Source organism: Sciurus carolinensis, chromosome 10 (genome assembly GCF_902686445.1).
Source record: "Sciurus carolinensis chromosome 10, mSciCar1.2, whole genome shotgun sequence".
Lineage (NCBI taxonomy): Eukaryota > Metazoa > Chordata > Mammalia > Rodentia > Sciuridae > Sciurus > Sciurus carolinensis.
In genome coordinates this window covers 62,204,133-62,224,252 of record NC_062222.1, presented here as the reverse complement: position 1 = coordinate 62,224,252, position 20,120 = coordinate 62,204,133, and the positions used below count along the sequence as shown (strand labels likewise).

The 20,120-nt window shown below is 35.2% G+C and overlaps 1 protein-coding gene across 1 annotated transcript in view; it reads left to right on the top strand.

Moving 5' to 3' along the window:
- Positions 1–20,120, top strand: part of Grid2 (glutamate ionotropic receptor delta type subunit 2) — a 1,421,540-nt gene that overhangs the window by 1,075,367 nt on the left and 326,053 nt on the right. The window contains exon 10 of the mRNA XM_047565820.1: positions 3,103–3,300. Within this exon, the coding sequence (XP_047421776.1) occupies positions 3,103–3,300 (198 nt within the window). The remainder of the gene's footprint in view (positions 1–3,102; positions 3,301–20,120) is intronic.

The following is a 20,120-nucleotide window of genomic DNA, read 5'->3' as shown; positions in this document are numbered from 1 at the left end:
TTCCCCTACCAATTATAATTATTTTGAAAATGATGCCCATGCCTTTTTACTATCTCTACCAAGTGTAATTCTTTGATGCGGTGGCTGCTCAATGGATGTTATATGGATAAGTCAATGAATGAATAAATTTTGGAAGTAAGTGCATATATAAAAGTGTATATAAAACTGATTAAACCAAGCTAAGTATTTCCACAGAAGAAAGAAGTATCTCTTCTATTATTGCTCCCACAGTTTCAAGCTAATTTCTGTTGCTGAGTTTACCTGTCCAATATATTGGCTGTGTGTCCTTGCAGAAAACAACAGACCTGAGTTAGAATTTACAAATAGTGATCTAAATCTGTAATAGACCTTAAAAATAAAGCTTTAAAAATATTGATCCAGATGACAAATGAGAGGATATAATAAAAGTTTATTTAGAGTATAAAATTTAAAAGGCATGTTCATCGATAATTCATCAGTTCTCTTTAAAAGGACCTTTACTGTAACCATTTCTATTCTGTACCTTTAATCAATTCTAGTTGACATTGCCATGAGCAAATTCTGACAACAGACTTGAGAAAGGGATCTGTTTACCTTGAGATTTATTTATAAAAGCAAAATTAAAGTCATTTCTAGGAAGAAACAGCATACTAAGGAAATCTATCAATTTAGTATATTGAACAATTACTCAAAAGAGATATAAGTAAAAATAAAAATGAACCATTAGTAGTTTATATAAAAGTATACATCTGTATGTTATTTTTGCTATATCTACCATTTAGGTACACAATGTAGTTAATGTCTTAATTTTTTTAAGAATCATTTACCTCAAGGAGTTTATTAAGTTTCTTGGTGTTTAAATTATTGCTCAAAGTAAGAGGTCTGTTTGAAGGTAATTAAAAATACAGACTGTTTATGGCCCAAAATTGTTGATAGAAAAATCAGTCCATTAAGATTTTTCATGAGTGTTGATTTGCCAGTTTAATATTCATAAATATGAACATAGAAATGAATGAGTCATAGATGAAGAAGTATATGCTTTCTGTTACCATCATTTATAATACGATACAGGAATCCAAGATTATATTAATTGTGGAACTTCCTCGTCTTATTTACATGTTCCCTGAATTTGATCTTAATTTGTGAATTTATTTAATCTACTCTGATTCTAATGACCTCAGGACCCACTTAGGATTATTTGCACAATGCCTAATAGTCATTGCCATAGTAGTCTGTTTTGTTTAAATAATCAAAAGTAGCGAATTCTGTCAATTGTCTGGAAATTGTATTATATACTTTAAAATACATAAAATTTTATAATCATCAAGATGTATTGTATTTTATATATTAAATAATTGAAATGGAATTTTACTCATGTCTGCCATTTATATTAAAATCAATACTAACAGAAATTTGGATTTCATTCTCAACACCTCTAATCTACTGATTTAATTATCTATCAATATTCATTAGCATCCAACAGTACTATTACAGGAAAATATTAGTAACAACAAAAAAATTGGAGTTTCTTGATTTTTTCCTCCATATATTGTAGAACTCCTGAGAGGTTCTGCTGTGCCAGGCTGGTACAGAATTTCAAGTGTCAGAGACATGGATTTCTATCTTGTTTCTCTGTGATGTGTGGTCTCAGATAGATACCAGGACACTGGGCATCACATGTTCATACTAGCTGGCAAAGACTAGGAAGGAGAGCAAAAAAATAATGATTAAACCACCCTGCTTACATTGTTTTGGTGGGAGTTAGTCACGTGGAATTGCCCTGTCTGAATTAGGACTATATGTCGTCCTTATTCTTAATAGTGCTAAAATGGAAAAAACAATCATGATAAAAGAAGAGAATTACTAATGAGGAACAATTGGCAGTAACCTACTCTTTTGAACCGTTTACTGATTTATTTTACTCTAAGATGACCTAAGCGGTAAAACAAAAAAGAAAACCTCAATAACTAGTTACATTATTTTCATCCTTTTTAAAAAAAGGCATGACTGCAGCAAAATGAAATTCTTTGATCCTGAGCAATTAAACATTTAGTTAATGGTGAATTTTAGGGGGAAAAAATTGAGCATTATAGTGGACAGTATTTTTGAAGCAGGTGCAGTGATTTTATTAGGCACTTACTTTGTGTCTTTGAGTAAAAGCCAAAAGCAAAGTACTGTTTTACATCTCAATAAAGGCTATTTTCTTCATCCCTAAGGAAAAATTATTCAAAAAGAAAATCTTCAGGCGTTCTGGCTTAGACCCAAAGAAAGATTTTAGCCTGCCCAAAGGGCTAGATGGACTCTATATACTATGAATGGTTATCTATAAATATTACTATTGCTGAAATATTTCTGGACAAGGTGAGCAAAGTAAAGAATAGATTATTTAATTTTCTTTCTTTTCATACCAATTGGTCCCTCATAACATTAAGTGTTCTAAAATGAAAAGGAAATATTTGTTAACTTTAAAAAGAAAAAAATAAATGTGAGTACATCAAAAAAGTAGCAGTAAAACCCAAATTTGCCAAATTTACCAAATTAGACAGTATACCAAAAAGGAAAGTGATTTTCTTATAGTAGTAGTAGAGAAACTATTTTTGCAAATAATTTGTGTGTTTATATCAAAGTTATAAAATTATTTAGCAAATAACTTCCAGTAATTATGACATGGAATACATTTTGGCCAATGTATGTGTTCTTAGAATATTCAATCTTTTCAGAGTTGCATCTCTAGATTATATATGTTAGGATATTACTTTATGTATTTTTAAATATATATACAAAATGGTAATAAATATAGTAAAAGCATCTTATTGTATTATTGGTGAATTTTAGACTGGTTTTGAGATAGCAATAAACATAAACTCATGACTTTTTAAATTTTTCAGTTACTTTCATCCCACTTTTGATTTGAAAATTATTAAATAAGAGATGTTAAGAAATTAAGTGATTAAACCTTGTTCAATGACATGATGCGTTAACGCATAAACTATATTACTAAGTTAATGATTTCAAAGCTTAAAACAGTTTTTGGACTTTGTAAGTCAAGTTATTTAAAGAATTAGTCTTTCCTTTTAGGGAACAATCTTGATTGACATCAAATTTTCTTTTATTTTCATGTAGGAAGAGCCTTTCGTAATGGTCTCTGAAAATGTTTTGGGTAAGCCGAAGAAATACCAGGGCTTCTCTATTGATGTTTTGGATGCCTTATCTAACTACCTGGGTTTTAACTATGAAATTTATGTTGCACCGGATCACAAGTATGGAAGCCCACAAGAAGATGGGACATGGAATGGCTTGGTAGGAGAGCTGGTCTTTAAGGTAAGAATTCATTTATTTGTCTTATACCTAAATATTCAACTGTTACCCCTAGAACCCTTAATTTCGTATAAAATAAGTCTGATACAAGGCATTAGATTGTGGTGTCAAATTAAGACTTCACCCAATACTATTTTATGAACTTTTTAGAAATAAAATTGGGTGACAAAATGAACTAAATTTTAAAATACTTTCTATAATAAAACAGAATTTAAATGAAACCTTTACCTTTGCCAAACTCACGTCCCAAACATTTTGTCAGGATGAGGTATATAATTAAGTCACAATGCAATTTTTAAGCATAATTCACACAATTGTCTTTTAAAGTTGCTATGTTAAAGAGAGAGAAAGAGAAAGAGAGGAAGGAAAGAAGGGAGGGAGGGAGGGGGAGAGAGAGAGAGAAAGAAAGAGAGGAAGGAAGGAAGGAAGGAGGGTGGGAAGGAAGGAAGGAAGGCAGGAAGGCTAATTCTTGAAGGGACTAATCATTTAGTTTGGGTAACTAAACAAGGTACATCTATAATTATATTTTCTCTTATTCTTTCAGTTCTCAAATTTAAACAACTCTTTAATTTCATCAGAGTTTGCTACAATTTTTGAAGCTCTGATATGTAATTCATACACATTTAAAATTAGTGTCCTTACCATACATTGTTGAATAGTTGGATTTAGATTTATAATTTACTGTTTGATTTATATATGTCTTCCTCTGTTCCTTTTCTTTCTAACCTTTTTTAGAGAAGGGATGTAAATTTTTTTTTTATTGTAAACAAATGGGATGTATTTTGATTCTCTGTACATGGAGTAAAGGCATACCATTCGTGTAATCATAATTTACACAGGGGAATGTTGTTTGATTAATTCTGCCATTTTTCCCCCTTTCCCCCCACCCCACCTACCCCTCTTTTCCCTCTATACAGTCCTTCCTTCCTCCATTCTTGCCACCCTCCCTAACCCTAACCCTAAAATTAACCCTAACCCTGACGATAACCCCTCCCACCCCCCATCATATGTCATCATCCACTTATCAGCGAGATCATTCTTCCTTTGGTTTTTTGAGATTGGCTTATCTCACTTAGCATGATATTCTCCAATTTCATCCATTTGCCTGCAAATGCCATAATGTTATCATTCTTCAATGTGGAGTAATATTCCATTGTATATATATGCCACAGTTTCTTTATCCATTCATCAATGAAGGACATCTAGGTTGGTTCCACAATCTGGCTATTGTGAATTGAGCAGCTATGAACATTGATGTGGCTGTATCTCTGTAGTATGCTGATTTTAATTCCTTTGGGTATAGGCCAAGGAGTGGGATAGCTGGGTCAAATGGTGGTTCCATTCCAAGCTTTCTGAGGAATCTCCATACTGCTTTCCAGAGTGGCTGCACTAATTTGCAACCCCACCAGCAATGTATGAGTGTACCTTTTTCCCCACATCCTTGCCAACACCTATCGTTGCTTGTGTTCTTGATAATCGCCATTCTAATTGGAGTGAGATGGAATCTTAGGGTAGTTTTGATTTGTATTTCTCTTATTACTAGAGATGTTGAACATTTTTTCATATATCTGTTGATTGCTTGTAGATCTTCTTCTGTGAAGTGTCTGTTCATTTCCTTAGCCCATTTGTTGATTGGATTATTTGTATTCTTGGTGTAGAGTTTTTTGAGTTCTTTATAGATTCTGGAAATTAGCGCTCTATCTGAAGTATGAGTGGCAAAGATTTTCTCCCACTCTGTAGGCTCTCTCTTCGCATTACTGAGAGTTTCCTTTGCTGAGAGAAAGCTTTTTAGTTTGAATCTATCCCAGTTGTTGATTCTTGCTTTTATTTCTTGTGCTATGGGAGTCCTGTTAAGGAAGTCTGATCCTAAGCCAACATGTTGAAGATTTGGACCTACTTTTTCTTCTATAAGATGCAGGGTCTCTGGTCTGATTCCAAGGTCCTTGATCCACTTTGAGTTGAGTTTTGTGCAAGGTGAGAGATAGGGGTTTAATTTCATTCTGTTGCATATGGTTTTCCAGTTTTCCCAGCACACATTTGTTGAAGAGGCTATCTTTTCTCCATTGCATATTTTTGACCCCTTTGTCTAGTATGAGAAAATTGTATTTATTTGGGTTTGTGTCCATGTCCTCTATTCTGTACCATTGATCTACCTGTCTATTTTGGTACCAATACCATGCCATTTTTGTTACTATTGCTTTGTAGTAGAGTTGAAGATCTGGTATTGCGATACCCCCTGCTTCACTCTTTCTGCTGAGGACTGCTTTAGCTACTCTGGGTTTCTTATTCTTCCAGATGAATTTCATGATTGCTTGTTCTATTTCTGTAAGGTACGTCATTGGGATTTTAATTGGAATTGCATTGAATCTGTATAGCACTTTTGGTAGTATGGTCATTTTGACAGTATTAATTCAGCCTATCCAAGAACATGGGAGATCTTTCCATCTTCTAAGGTTTTCTTTAATTTCTTTCTTTAGTGTTCTGTAGTTCTCATTGTAGAGGTCTTTCACCTCTTTTGTGAGATTGATTCCCAAGTATTTTTTTTTTTTCGATGCTATTGTGAATGGGGTAGTTTTCCTAACTTCTCTTTCTGAAGATTCATCACTTATGTATAAAAATGCATTGGATTTATGAGCATTGAAATTGTAACCTGCTACTTTACTGAATTCACTTATGAGTTCTAAGTTTCCTGGTGGATTTTCCCGGTTCCTCTAAATATATAATCAAGTCATCAGCGAACAGGGATAGTTTGAGTTCTTCTTTTCCTATTCCTATCCCTTTAATTTCTTTGGTTTGTCTAATTGCTCTCGCTAGAGTTTCAAGGACAAGGTTGAATAGAAGTGGTGAAAGAGGGCATCCCTGCCTTGTTCCAGATTTTAGGGGGAATGCTTTCAGTTTTTCACCATTTAGAATGATATTGGCCATGGGCTTAGCATAGATGGCCTTTACAATGTTAAGGAATGTTCCCACTATCCCTATTTTTCTAGTGTTTTGAGCATGAAGGGGTGCTGTATTTTATCAAATGCTTTTTCTGCATCTATCGAAATACTCATGTGATTCTTAACCTTAAGTCTGTTGATATGGTGAATGACATTTATTGATTTCATGATGTTGAACCAACCTTGCATCCCTGGGATAAAACCCACTTGATCATGGTGCACTATCTTTTTAATATGTTTTTGTATGCGATTTGCTAAAATTTTGTTGAGAATTTTTGCATCGGTGTTCATTAAGGATATTGGTCTGAAATTTTCTTTCCTCGATGTGTCTCTGTCTGGTTTAGGTATCAGGGTAATATTGGCTTCATAGAATGAGTTTGGGAGGGTTCCCTCCTCTTCTATTTTATGGAATACTTTGAGAAGTATTGGAATGAGCTCTTCTTTAAAGGTTTTGTAGAACTCGGCTGAGAACCCATCTGGTCCTGGATTTTTCTTTGTTGGTAGGCTTTTGATGACTTCTTCTATTTCATTACTTGAAATTGGTCTATTTAAATTGTGTATGTCCTCCTCGTTCAGTTTAGGCAATTCATATGTCTCTAGAAACCTGTTGATGTCTTTGAAATTTTCTATTTTGTTGGAGTATAGATTTTCAAAATAGCTTCTAATTATGTTTTGTATTTCAGTTGTGTCTGTTGTGATATTTCCTTGTTCATTCCGAATTTTAGTGATTTGGGTTTTCTCTCGTCTTCTCTTTGTTAGTGTGGTTAAAGGTTTATCAATTTTGTTTGTTTTTTCGAAGAACCAACTATTTATTTTGTCAATTTTTTGTATTGTTTCTTTTGTTTCAATTTCATTGATTTCAGCTCTGAGTTTAACTATTTCCTGTCTTCTACTACTTTTGGTGTTGGTCTGTTCTTCTTTTTCTAAGGCTTTGAGCTGTAGTGTTAGGTCGTTTATTTGTTGATTTCTACTTTTGTTTAATGCGCTCCATGAAATAAATCTTCCTCTAAGTACTGCTTTCATAGTGTCCCAGAGATTTTGATACGATGTGTCTTTGTTCTCGTTTACTTCTAAGAATTTTTTTATTTCCCTCCTGATGTCTTCTGTTATCTATTCATCATATAATAACGTGTTATTTAATCTCCAGGTATTGGAGAAGTTTCTGTTTTTTATTCTGTCATTTATTTCTAATTTCAATACAAGGTAGTATCTCTATCTTCTTGTATTTGCTAATAGTAGCTTTGTGGCATAAAATATTGTCTATTTTAGAGAAGGATCCATGTGCTACTGAGAAGAAAGTGTATTTGTTCTTTGTTGGATGGTATATTCTATATATGTCTGTTAAGTCCAAATTGTTGATTGTGTTATTGAGATCTGTGTTTTCTTTATTCAGTTTTTGTTTGGAAGATCTATCCAGTGGTGAGAGAGGTGTGTTAAAATCACGTAGTATTATTGTGTTGTGATCTATTTGATTTCTGGAATTGAGATGGATTTGTTTGATGTACATGGATGAGCCAATGTTCAGGGCATAGATATTTATGATTGTTATGTCTTGCTGATTTATGCTTCCCTTAAGCAGTATGTAATGTCCTTCTTTATCGAAGGGATGTAAATTGAAATTACTTTAATATTTTATTTCATTTCCCCTGTTGCCTTTTGAATTGTATCTCTGTATTTTTGTTGTTTGTGGTTAGTCTAGAGATTATAACATCCATGCATTCTTAAGTAAAAGCATTCTATCTAAAACTAATATTACATCACTTCAAATTTTAAAAATCAAAGAGTTTTCAGCAATACAATTCCATTTATAACGACCCTAACCTTTGTACTTCTGTAGCTATATATGCATGTTTTATTAATTTCACAACGAAATTGATTTAAGCAACTAGTTATCTTTCAAAGGTACAAAAAGAATAAATATTGGCATTTCACTGCTCATCTACCATTGCTGAGGCTGTTTATCCCTTTTATTTATCTGAACTTCTGTTGTCATTAAACTTCAAGCCAAGAATTTTCTTTGAATCATCTCAAAGTATAGTCCTATAAGTGGCATATTCTCAATATTTATGGACTTAATATGTGTTTACTGAGCTGCATTTTTTAGTGATAATCTTACAAGATAATCAAATTCAGAGTATACCTTTTATTTTTTTAACTATGAGGGACTCAAAATTTAATCTATCTCCCTGTTATAGGCGAAAATCAGAATCCGTTGTTTGACTCTTGCAAACTTCTGCCTTTTCCTTTCTGCTGATTTTGGTAGGGACTCTCCTACATTTTGCGTGTGTAGTTTAGGGGTCAACCATGGATTTGAGGAGGATTTGTACACAGATCTGAGGGCTGATTTGACTACTCTTACTGCCTTACAATCCATCCTCTCACACACTCTGATGTACTAGATAATAACACTCTGACTTTCTGCTAGAGCTATAGCATCTGAACTGAGTTGGGTTCACAGTGAATGACTCATAAAAGCAGACCTCACCCAGTGCAGTTACATTTTCAAGGACTGAAAACACCCTCCAGTCTCTGCCTGGTTTTTGTGACCTAAGCCACCACTGTTTTGGTTCCATGGTAAAAAGAGAAGCCAGACAGCAAAGGATTAGGTAAAAACTTAAAGGTGAAAATGTGAACGTGGCATGTATATATATTGCTCTTTCAGAAAATTTGGTTGAGGAGTGGAAGAGAGAGATAATAGAACAATCTTTGATTCCCATAGGGTATTGTTGTTGTTCTGTTTTGTTTTTAAGTTAACAGAAACTTAAGTGTAATTATAAAATGAGGAAGGGAAAGAAAGAAAAAATAACCTAAAATAAGAAAAGGAAGTTAATTGGTGAAGGATAGAGATCCTGGGGAGATAGGGGGTATTAAATGGAGAATTGATTTTGATGAGGTAAAGATGTTGCCTTGATGCTGAAAAAGTATGTTGAGAAGGTGTCTTTTTAATCTGTCAGCAAGAGATTGGGAGGTTGAGGAAGATCATAATCTCATCACTTTAAATCTATTGATAAAAATAGGAATTGAAGTGTGTTGACAGTGATTGGGACAGGTATTATGTAAGAGTCAACAGGAGAGTGGTGAGAGATTGAAATAGATACTGAGGGACTCCAGTGACTGCAGAGTGAATGAAGGATAGATCAGTGGCACTGAAGATGGAGCTGAGGTTTGTGTAAGACTGACATTTTCATTGCAGCTAATCAACACAAAGGTGTGACTTTCTGCAACTGAGATTGAAAGCTCAGGTGGAGATACAGAGATTAAAACATCCATATAGAGGTCAAGATGTGGTAGGTGAATTTGGCAAGATAATTAGTGAGATGAACGAAAAGCTAAAGTAATCAAGGAAGCATGACCTCGATTGGGGAGAAAGTATCTCAGGGAAAAAATTGGGGAGATAAAATTTTGGGAAAATTAATTAGATAATCAAAATGAGATTGAAAGATAGGTAAAATATAAATGAAAATATGAATGAGCTAGTAGATTAGAAAGAGGTAATCAGAGACTGAAATATAAACAATTCTCTTTGACCTTGAGGATCATAGTAGAATATTAGATAATATAAAAGGAACGGAAGTTTAAAATAACCCAAAAAGGAAGGCCAAATACATAGAACACAGGTGATTTTTAGGGCAGTAAAACTGATACCAAAATGATGGATACATCATTGACAAAACCCATAGAAAGAGTAAGCTATTGACTTTAGTTAACAATGTATTCATATTGGTTCATCACAGTAACACGGGAACCACACTAATGTAGCATGTCAATAATAGAAGAAACTATTTGTACTTCCTCCTCAATGTCTCTATAAACCTAAATATTCTCTTATAAACAGTTCTTTTAAACAGTGGCCCAAACTGATTACTGTGAAGAATATCTACTTTGATACTGAAATCTATTAGGTAGCTGAGTTTTAGGGTAAAGAGCAATATTTAACCTGGTGTCCAAGTTTTCAGAATAGGTGAAGATACTATGGTGCAGTATCTCTGGTTGAGGTGGTAAGACAAGTGCACCTCAGAAAGCCTATGTAATTGACAAAACAAAATGAAAATGGACATAATATGCATAGAGTTCATCAATAATGAACAAGAATCAGGTTCCTTGAGTATCTAAGAAAACAGGCAAAACTCTAATTCTCTAGAAAATAAGAAAATTGATGAAAGTGAAGTCTCGATCCATGAAAATGCAAATTAAAGTATATTTTTGCCCATGTCATCCACCAGCTTTTGATCTTTTGCTGTGCCTCCTCTGGTCAACTCCACTGCCACTCTGATCCTGCACATGGATCATGGGTCATTGCTATAGAAGATCGTGACACTTGACTAAGTTCACTTCAATACCGTAGAACTAATGTCAGCAAAACCATCAGTTATTTTTTTTCTATAATAAATGAAATCTTGATCCTTTATTTAAATCCCATAATGGCTATTCCAAATATTTTCCATACTTCTCAAATCTCAAGTCAAGTGCCATTTTTCATCCCTGACATGCTTCTCATTTTCAGTAGCGAAAGTTCATGGTTTACTGTAAAGACTAAGGGTACCTAATCTGAGTCCCTTGTTTCCTTGCTCTTTAACCTCAAAAACCTCCTGTTTATTCTCCTATCCTTAGTGGCAACACACAAAGGTTTGAATGAAACAGACTTTAGCAATGGATATCTGTGACACATTTACTACCCATGTTATTCTAAGATAGTTTTTAAAACATCTTTGAATCACAGTATCTACCTCTGGGGAAAGAAGCTATTGTGAAGATTAACCAAGAAAGTCAATTCAAGAATATGTTGCCAGGGAGGTATGTTAGTCAGCTTTTCCTTGCTGTGACCAAAATGTCCAACAAGAACAAGTTAGAGGAGGTAAAGTTTAGTTTGGCTCATACTTCACAGGTTTAGTTCAAAGTTGATTGAATTCATTCCTCTGGGTCCAAAGTGAGGCAGTACATCATGGCAGAAGATCCAGGAAGAGAAAATCTACTCAGGACATGGAAATGGAGAGAGGGGGTAGGGGGAAGGGGCCACAGGGCAGATGAACCCTTCCAGGGAGCTCTCCGGTGACCCAGCTCCTCTAACCATGCTCCACCTGCCTATAGTTACCACCTAGTCAATCCATTCAACTAGGATGGACCTATTAGGTTACAGTTCTCATGACCCAATCATTTTACCTCCAGATATTCCTTCATCAACACAGGAACTTTTAGGAGATACCTTCTATCCAAACCATAAAAGAGAGTAGCTAGATCTCATCTCATCTTCTGATGCTGATAAAATTTTCCCCCAGAGTCTGTGGTTAAAAACATAATAAATTCAACACTTATATTTGAATACATTTAGAAAGTATCTGACAGGATTTTCTGATAGATTAGATGGGGAGGTGAGAGAAATACCAAAACTAATGATCTCTTGTAAACTCAGGGCTTTTTATGTTATCTTTTAACCACAATAGTAAGAAAAGACTTCCTGTGTTCCCATCTTTCCCCAGCTCCACTGACTACCTTGCCCCTAACCAGAGTCATCCCATTCCTGGGTTGAATTGCTATGGAGATGCAGTTTCTGTCCCTCTTTCCATTCTTGACTTCCTTCAGTATATATTCAACACAACAGAGTGATAGTCACTCCTCTGGTGAAAGACATTTGATGGTTTCCCATTTCACTCAGTAAAATCCATCCTTAAAATTGTCTACTTAATCTGCCCTATGAACTGCCTTTATGATCTCTTTTCTCTCTCTCTTATTCATTATGCTCCAAGCTTGTGGTCTTCCTTACTTTACCTGCTACTCATTGAATTTGACCTTTACAAGTCCGTCAGTTTCATATGCCTACAATGCTCTTCCCCCTGTTTTTCCTCCCACTTCCTGCTTAAATGTTTTCAGAGAGGCCTTCCATGTTGACCCCATTCACAAGAATAACTTCTGATCTCTACATTGCTTGTCCTCCTTTTCTGTTTTATTGTTCTTTATAACACATATCATGATTTTATTATGTTACCTACTTGATCAGTTGACTTCCCCTGCTAGATTATAAGGCTAATTTAGGAAGATGTTTCATGTTTAGTTTACTGCTTACATTTTAGTGTCTAGAAAATACTTCTGCATCAAATAATATATAGCAGTTAAGTAATATTTTAAGATCTACATTAGATAAAATGCTGATTAATTACCTTTTAGGCACTCATTACTTTAAGCCAAACTACCACAGCCTGCTAAGCTTGTTTTTATGAAAAGAAGGTTCATTTTTCTTTTAAGGCTAAATTTTTTTGCCTTTTGCTCCTTCAGTTTTAAGACTTCAGTCCATTTTTTAAATAGCTTCTCATATTCAGTCACTCTTACTTTTCTATAATTGCATTGAGAATGGTTTCATTTACTGAAACAGAGATAAACTAAGGAAGGAAATATTTGGGTATGGAGGGTATGTAGTATGAAATCAAAACTGTTATTTTGGAAATAGGTAATACTAGCCATGTGCTTTATGGGTATTGACTCTTTAAGTTCTCATAATGATTCAATAAAACAGTTAGCTATTATCCCCATTATGTAGATCAAAATCTAAGTCATAGAGATTTTAAGTAGCATGCTCAAGGTTACCCAACTAATAAATGAAAGAACTAGGATCTGAGTTTAAGTTGTTTGATTCTAGACTTCATTATCTTAACAACCAGTAATAGACCTCTGGAGTTATCCAAACAGAAAATGAAAGAAGTAATATTTGATATATGAGTCTAGAATTCAGGCAAGGGGTCTGGAATGGACTTATACGGTTGAGGCTAATCAGCATATAGATGAAATTTAAATTGCCCCTCTGCCTTTCTTTACCCCTGTTTCCCCTCTATTTTCAATTTCCTTCACATTCCTTGCTCCTTCCCATTGCTTGAAAATGGTATTCTCATCTTAAAAATAACCTTACCATATTTTCTAAGTAAAATTAATTAGCTGTCTTTGGTTGCAAATGACAATCTAATTGAAGTGAAAAGATAATTTAATGGCTCACAAAACTCAACTGCCCAGGGATGAGATCCAGGCTCATTTCATCAGGCCTTGATATTGCTCTCTCCATCTCTCAGCTCTGTTTTCCTTCTGGTTGCCCCAATTTTCAGGCAGACTTTCCTTTCTTAGCAGTAAAGTGATTTTCAGTAGCTCCAGGCTTTGATTTCAGCCTCTTATCCATACCAATATAAACATCAGTTCTCTTTACCAACAGTGCCAACTTGGAGCCTCAGCTTGAGTAGACACTGGCTCTGACTGTATAGTTCTGTTTCCAAGAGGAAGCAGTGCCCCCAGTCTCAGGGTGCCAAGAGCCCACACCAGGACTGAGGTTAGGAGTGGCTCCATGCAGAACACTTGAAGTGCACTTGGGAAGTTCTCCCCAAGAGGATTCCCCAAGGAGAAGCAGGTTGTCCTTAGAGGAAGAGGGAATGAATAATAAGTAAGCAAAACAAACAATATCCTTCAGAGGCACAAGAATAATTGAATAAGTTATAAGGAAACTATCAAAAGTTACATGTATAAAAATTTAATCATCATTAAATTTAAAAACTATCATAAGCTTAATAAGTTAAATTACAAAAAAAGGCTGCAAAATATTTGTAAATGCATAACGATGAATGGTTGATGTCACTGTTGCACTGCTCCACGAAGCAGTCATAAAATCCATAAGGAAGTACGAAGACCCCAGTAGGTAAAGATAAAAGATATGAACTTGGAGTTTCAAAAGAAGAAACCAATAGGCTGCATAGATTGAAAAGGCATCCCTTATAACAGAGTAGAACATTTTAAAAATAGGCTCCTGAAATATGATTGGTTAGTGTTTTGTATAAAGAAAAGCTACAACTTTGTTGTAAATACTTAGAATTATTTTCAGTTCTATATTCCATCATAAAAATAGAATATTACTACAACTAGTATTATGGGGTGCAACTTAAGAACAGGCTGATCACCACTGAGAAGTCCAAATTTGAGAGTCTTTATTAAGCTGGCCGGCTGACTGTCTCACACAATGCCCCAAAAAATGTCTGTTGGGAGAACAGCCCCGACCACAGGGTTGTAAGGGTTCTTATACCAAAAATCACATTAATCATAAGTTTCTGTTGCTATGATTTGAAATTACACATTAGCATCATGAGATCATCAACAGAGGGGGAAGTGGGTGAAAATGACCCTTACCTAGGTACAAACTAAAGAATGGTTGCTAACATCCACACAATTACCGTTTACATGGTACATTGTTTAGGAGCAATAGGTATCAAGAGAGCAATTCTTTACTACATAGGAGTTGCCATTGTATATTATTAAACATGTCACACCAAGTAACTGATGATGGGCACAGAGGTGGGGTGTTCCCATGGGAGAAGCTTATTTCCTACATAACATGGAATCTCAGAGCAAAATGGAGTCTGTTTAGTCATTTCCCTTAGATCTGGCCTATAACATTCTCATGGAGTCAGATCTGTCAGCCCATCACACTAGATACCCATATTCCAGTCAGTTTAACATAGTACTGCAAGGAATTAAAAAACAAAGTTTGAAACTAACCAAATAATAATTATTAGCATTTATACAGAGTTTACCAGTGCGGATACCATCTTTTGTACTTCGTGTTTATTTACTCTTCAGTACTCACAGCAGCTCTGTGGGATATCACTACTATGATCCAAATGTTGCAGATTGTGAAACAGAATCAGAGAGGTGGAATAATTTGCCCACGGTCATTGCCAAGTTTTCAGGAGTTCATGATTTAAATCTAGACAGTTTGGCTCCAGAATCCAAGTGTTTACTTAACCAGTTCTAGAGGGGGACAGAGTTCTAATGTGAGTGGCCCTAAAAGCATTTTAATAAACCAAGTTATGTGCCAGGGAGAAAAATAATACTCAGAAACAGGTTAACCCTGATGTTCTTAAGACCTTCATACTTGAAGAAGGTTCAGATGGAGTTGGGATGTAATGAATAGCAGACAAAAAAAAAAAAAATAAGATTATATGGAGAAGAATTTGATATGCGACTTAGATGATTTGTATCTCTTAAACTTCTCAAAAATCTCGCTTCATACTGAAAAACCTGTGGTCTTGGTGTTGGTGGTGGGTTTTTTTTTTTTTTTTTTCTTTCTCAAAAACAATTCAAACTTCTACATTCATCTTACACTTCATCACTCTCCATATACAGCACATTCAGCCTCAGTTCACCCAGGCTGTCCTGACATATCTCCCCAAATGTTCATCCCCAGCAAAACTCACATTTCATCCTATATGGCTTTGTCTTTCAAATCAGATCACTCCTATCTCTTGAAAATCCTGTCTACTGAGAACACTTATTCCACATCTTTTCAAGCCACCCATTTGAAACATAGTGTGGGTTTATGCATGTTATTGTCTAACGTTTCTTTCTCTCTCCATGTGTACACACACACATACATGCACACACATACACACAAACATATATTCTTTTACATAGCCCTTTTTATTTAGCTCCTCTTTTGTGAAGCAGAAGGCCGAGGTTTTGTTTACTTTGTATTCCAAGTACACAGCAGAATGCCCTATATTCATCCATTCATCCCCACGCATTTTTGGATTCATGTTATATTCTGGGCACTGTGCCACGAATCATAGATTTAAAAAAAAAAGAAAGAAAGAAAGGTATTGTTCCTGCCTTAGAAGATCTCATAATGTACACGGAAAACAAATGTATAAATAAATAATTAAAACACTGTGTGATAAATGCCATGGGATAATGCATACAGGGTGCCATGGCAACTCGGGGCCAAATAGCAACTTCTGCCTGGGATGTTGTAAAGATTTCACCAAAGAAGAAAAATTTGAGCTAGGTCTCAAAGATGAGTAGGAGTGTGAGAGGCAACAATGGGGATAATTATAAAAGCAGGTCTGCCGTGCTAAAGAATTTAAACTTCATCATTTAGCCAGTGAAAATTATAAAAGGTTTTTACATAAGAGAAAATGCGATTTAATTTATGTTTTAAAAAGAAAGCTGAGGCAGATCTGAGAATTCATCAGAGTGAGAAAGCAAAAAGACAAATGGCTTTTTCAGCAATCCAGAGAGGAAGAAAGAAATGTCTAAACTAAAACAATAACAATAGGAGATTAATAAAAAGAATAATCTTGAGAAAACAATTGATATGCTGAGATGTAATTAATAGAACTCGATAACTCACAGGGGAAGATAAAGGAGGTGCTGAGACTTGGTGAGAAATTTAGCAGAGCAAAATGAGCAGATGGACATGTGGTGACAGAAAGGGGGGAAAGGGAAGAAAAAGCAAGTTGGAAAAGGGCAATAGAGATACAGAATTTAGCAATAGAAATTTTGATTTTGTTGTACCTGACAAACACCCTGATGGAATTGCCTAGGAATACTTGGAAATGGGTATCTTGGAACCCAGATGAAAAATGTCTAAATGATTGAAAGAATTTGTGAAAACAAAAAAGCTTACAAGATATCGGTATTCCCCTCCCCTTCATTACAAAAGCTTAGTCAGAAGTGTTTGATTTATATGAATATTATACACAAAATAGTTATTTAATGTCTTAAGTTATTTCACTTGAGTGTGGGCAAAGAGAATGGGTATTGTTATTTTCATTTCAAAGAAAGATAACAAAAATGTATGGAAAAGAGAAAGTTAACTTTGAGGGTAGAGTTCAGAGAGCTGGACACGTGCTTTGCCCCTTTCCATCCATGCATGCTGGGGAGGGGCAGCTCGCAATACTTGGGAAGAATGGTTCTCCCTCCAACAAAGGCAGGTAGGAGGTACAACAGCTTCCTCCACTCTCATGTCTGTTTCCTAGGGAATCAAGTTGGGGGAGGGCAGGAATGCCTATAATTCACTAAGTCTAGACAAGGAAGAAGAAGTAGCTGATACAAAGACCAGTGACTTCCTCCTGGAGGGTGAGCCAGCCATTCACTGGAATCAGGAGAAAGTCACACATGAAGAGTGATGCTTGCTGAGTAAGAGGGGTCTTTAGCTGGGTGCCTGAAGACAATCAAATGTACCTCATGATCAATCTCTCTCTCTCTCTCTCTCTCTCTCTCTCTCTCTCTCTCTCTCTCTCTCGCTGCACACATTCTCATGAATCCTAACCTATTTTCGTTATATCTTTCTAGTACTGCGTATAACCCTGAAAATATCTGTATCTACCAATAACACTTCACTCAGCAAAGAAGAACCCCTCCCCCATGACACATATGCCAGTGACTACCTGGTGATAAATGCTTACAGGCCTTGTAAAATAAGTAGTAGCTTTGCAAATAATGTATTTAAAAGGAAAGAAATATAACAACTCTAAGATTTCATCTTACTCCAATTACAATGCCTATTATTAAGAAAACAAGCAATAACAGAGAGGATGTGGGGAAAAAGCTACACTCATACATTGCTGGTGGAGTTGCAAATTGGTGCAGCCACTCTGGAAAGCAGTGTGGAGATTCCTCAGAAAACTTGGAATGGTCCCACTGTTGTGGGGTGCAACTCAAGAACAGACCGGTCACCACTGAGAAGTCCAAATTTGAGAGTCTTTATTAAGTTGGCTGACTGACTGTCTCACATGATGCCCCAAAAATAGCAACTGGGAGAACAGCTCCAACCATAGGGTTGCAGGAGTTCTTATACCATAAATCAGTACATCAATTATAAGTGTTTGTTGCTATAAAATTACAAACATCCTGAGATCTGAAATCATCAGCATAAGGGGAAGTGGGTTGAAACAACCTTACTTAGGTACAAACTAAAGAATGGTTACTAACATCTAAACAATCATTGTTGACATCACCATTAACATGGTACATTGCTTAGGAAACTAGGAATCAAAAAGAGAACAATTTTTCATTATAAAAGAATTGCCATTTCATCATTTTGTATTGCCAAACAAGTCATGCTAAGCAACTGTTGACGGGTACAGAGGCGGGACGTTCCCATGGGAGAATCATTTCCTACATAAAATGGAATCTGTTTAGTCATTGCCCATATAGCCTGGCCTATAATATTTCCATGGAGTCAAATATGTCAACCCGTCACACCCACCTTTTCACCCAGTTATCCCACTCCCAGGTTTATACCCTAAGGACTTAAAATTAACATAGTACACTAACTCAGCCACATCAATGTTTATAGCAGCTCAATTCACAATAACTAAGTTGTGGAACCTACCTAGATGCCCTTGAACAGATGAATGGATAAATAAACTATGTTATATATACACTATGGAATATTTTTAAGCCATGAAGAAGAATAAAATTATGGCATTTGCAGGTAAATGGATGGATTTGGAGAATATCATGCTAAGTGAAATAAGTCAATGCCAAAAAACCAAAGGCCAAATGTTTTCCCTGATGGGAAAATGGATGATGATACATAATGGGGGTGGATGATGATACATAATAGGCATGGGGGTAAGAACAGAATGGAGGAACTTTAGATTACGTAGTGGGAAATGAGAGGGGGGAGGGGATGGGATATGAAAAATGATGGAATGAGACAGACATCATTACCTTATGTACATATATGATTACATGAATGGTGTGAATCTACATTGTGCACAACCATAGGAACAAAAAGTTGTATCCCATTTGTGTACAATGAATCAAAATGCAGTCTGTAAAAATAAAAACATAAAAAGGAAAGAAATATGATATATATGTGTGTATATATGTGTGTGTGTGTGTATATATATATATACATACATACATATATATATATATATATATATATAGAGAGAGAGAGAGAGAGAGAGAGAGAGAGAGAGAGAGAGAAACAGAAAAAGAGCCCTTAAAGAGACTTTAAATTGGATAGTGACTAAGATTTCGATTCCCAAATTATACTAAGCAAGTATTAAGGAACTAATTGCATTTCCCATCATATAGCAGCTATAGGTCAGACAAGAAGTTCAAAAAGTACGTGTGGTCATAAAAATATGTTTGCATATCAGAATGGTGAGTGATCAGAATTAATCCAGTGGATATACATCTAGGTGAGAGCTGAAGTGTAGATGTGCAAGATCACACAAGCTGTGTGCTTGTAAGGAGAAAAGAAATAAATGCCCCCAAACATTTGTTGATAAGGAAAGATTTAACACTAATGAAGGAAATGGATAAAGAGAGATCTGTGGAAGGAAATAAATCATGTAGATGCAAATAACTTAGTGAATGGTTGTAGGAGCAATTTTCTAAATTTGCAGGTGATATTTAATTGGCAGACATTGCAAACAGCAAGGAGCAATTCAATCAGATAAAGGACTTGAATCATTAAGTACTTGGTCTAATAGATGGCAAGTGCAGATAAGTGGTGAATAATAAGTCTTGAATCAAAGCTGAAGAACAGACAGTGAATATTTGCCAAAGGGAATAATGCTGTCTAGGAATGGCTCTTGGTTTAAGGAGAACGTATATACAAGGACAAACACAATTTCTGGAAAATATATGTAGAATTAAAAAGATTTGGTGGGTTATAGGTTATAAATTAACAGACCACTGCATCCGTCAACGCCAAGGTGATATAAAGACTGGAGCTATGATGAAAAAAATCTCATAACTGGAGGATATATAAATCCTGAAATCCACTGTTGGCTATTGAAATGCCATCTATTATCTAGATTTTCATCTCTCTCAGGTCATGGTTTTGGGGAAAATTTCATGAATAAGATAACTTGCAAACAAATGAGAGGGCATATTTGGGTATGGATATTCTAAATACATTTAAAAGAATATTTTGACCATAAAATTATATATGATTCTGTGGGTATAATTGTAAGGCACTGTATTGAGATTGCTTGGCCGTTTTTATTTAGATGCAAATTCCATAAAATAAGAGTCTAGGGTAGTCTGAAAATTATAAACACAGATGAATATTGCCCCAAGTAAAAGAGGATAAAAAATGTATTGTAGTGTAGCAATGTA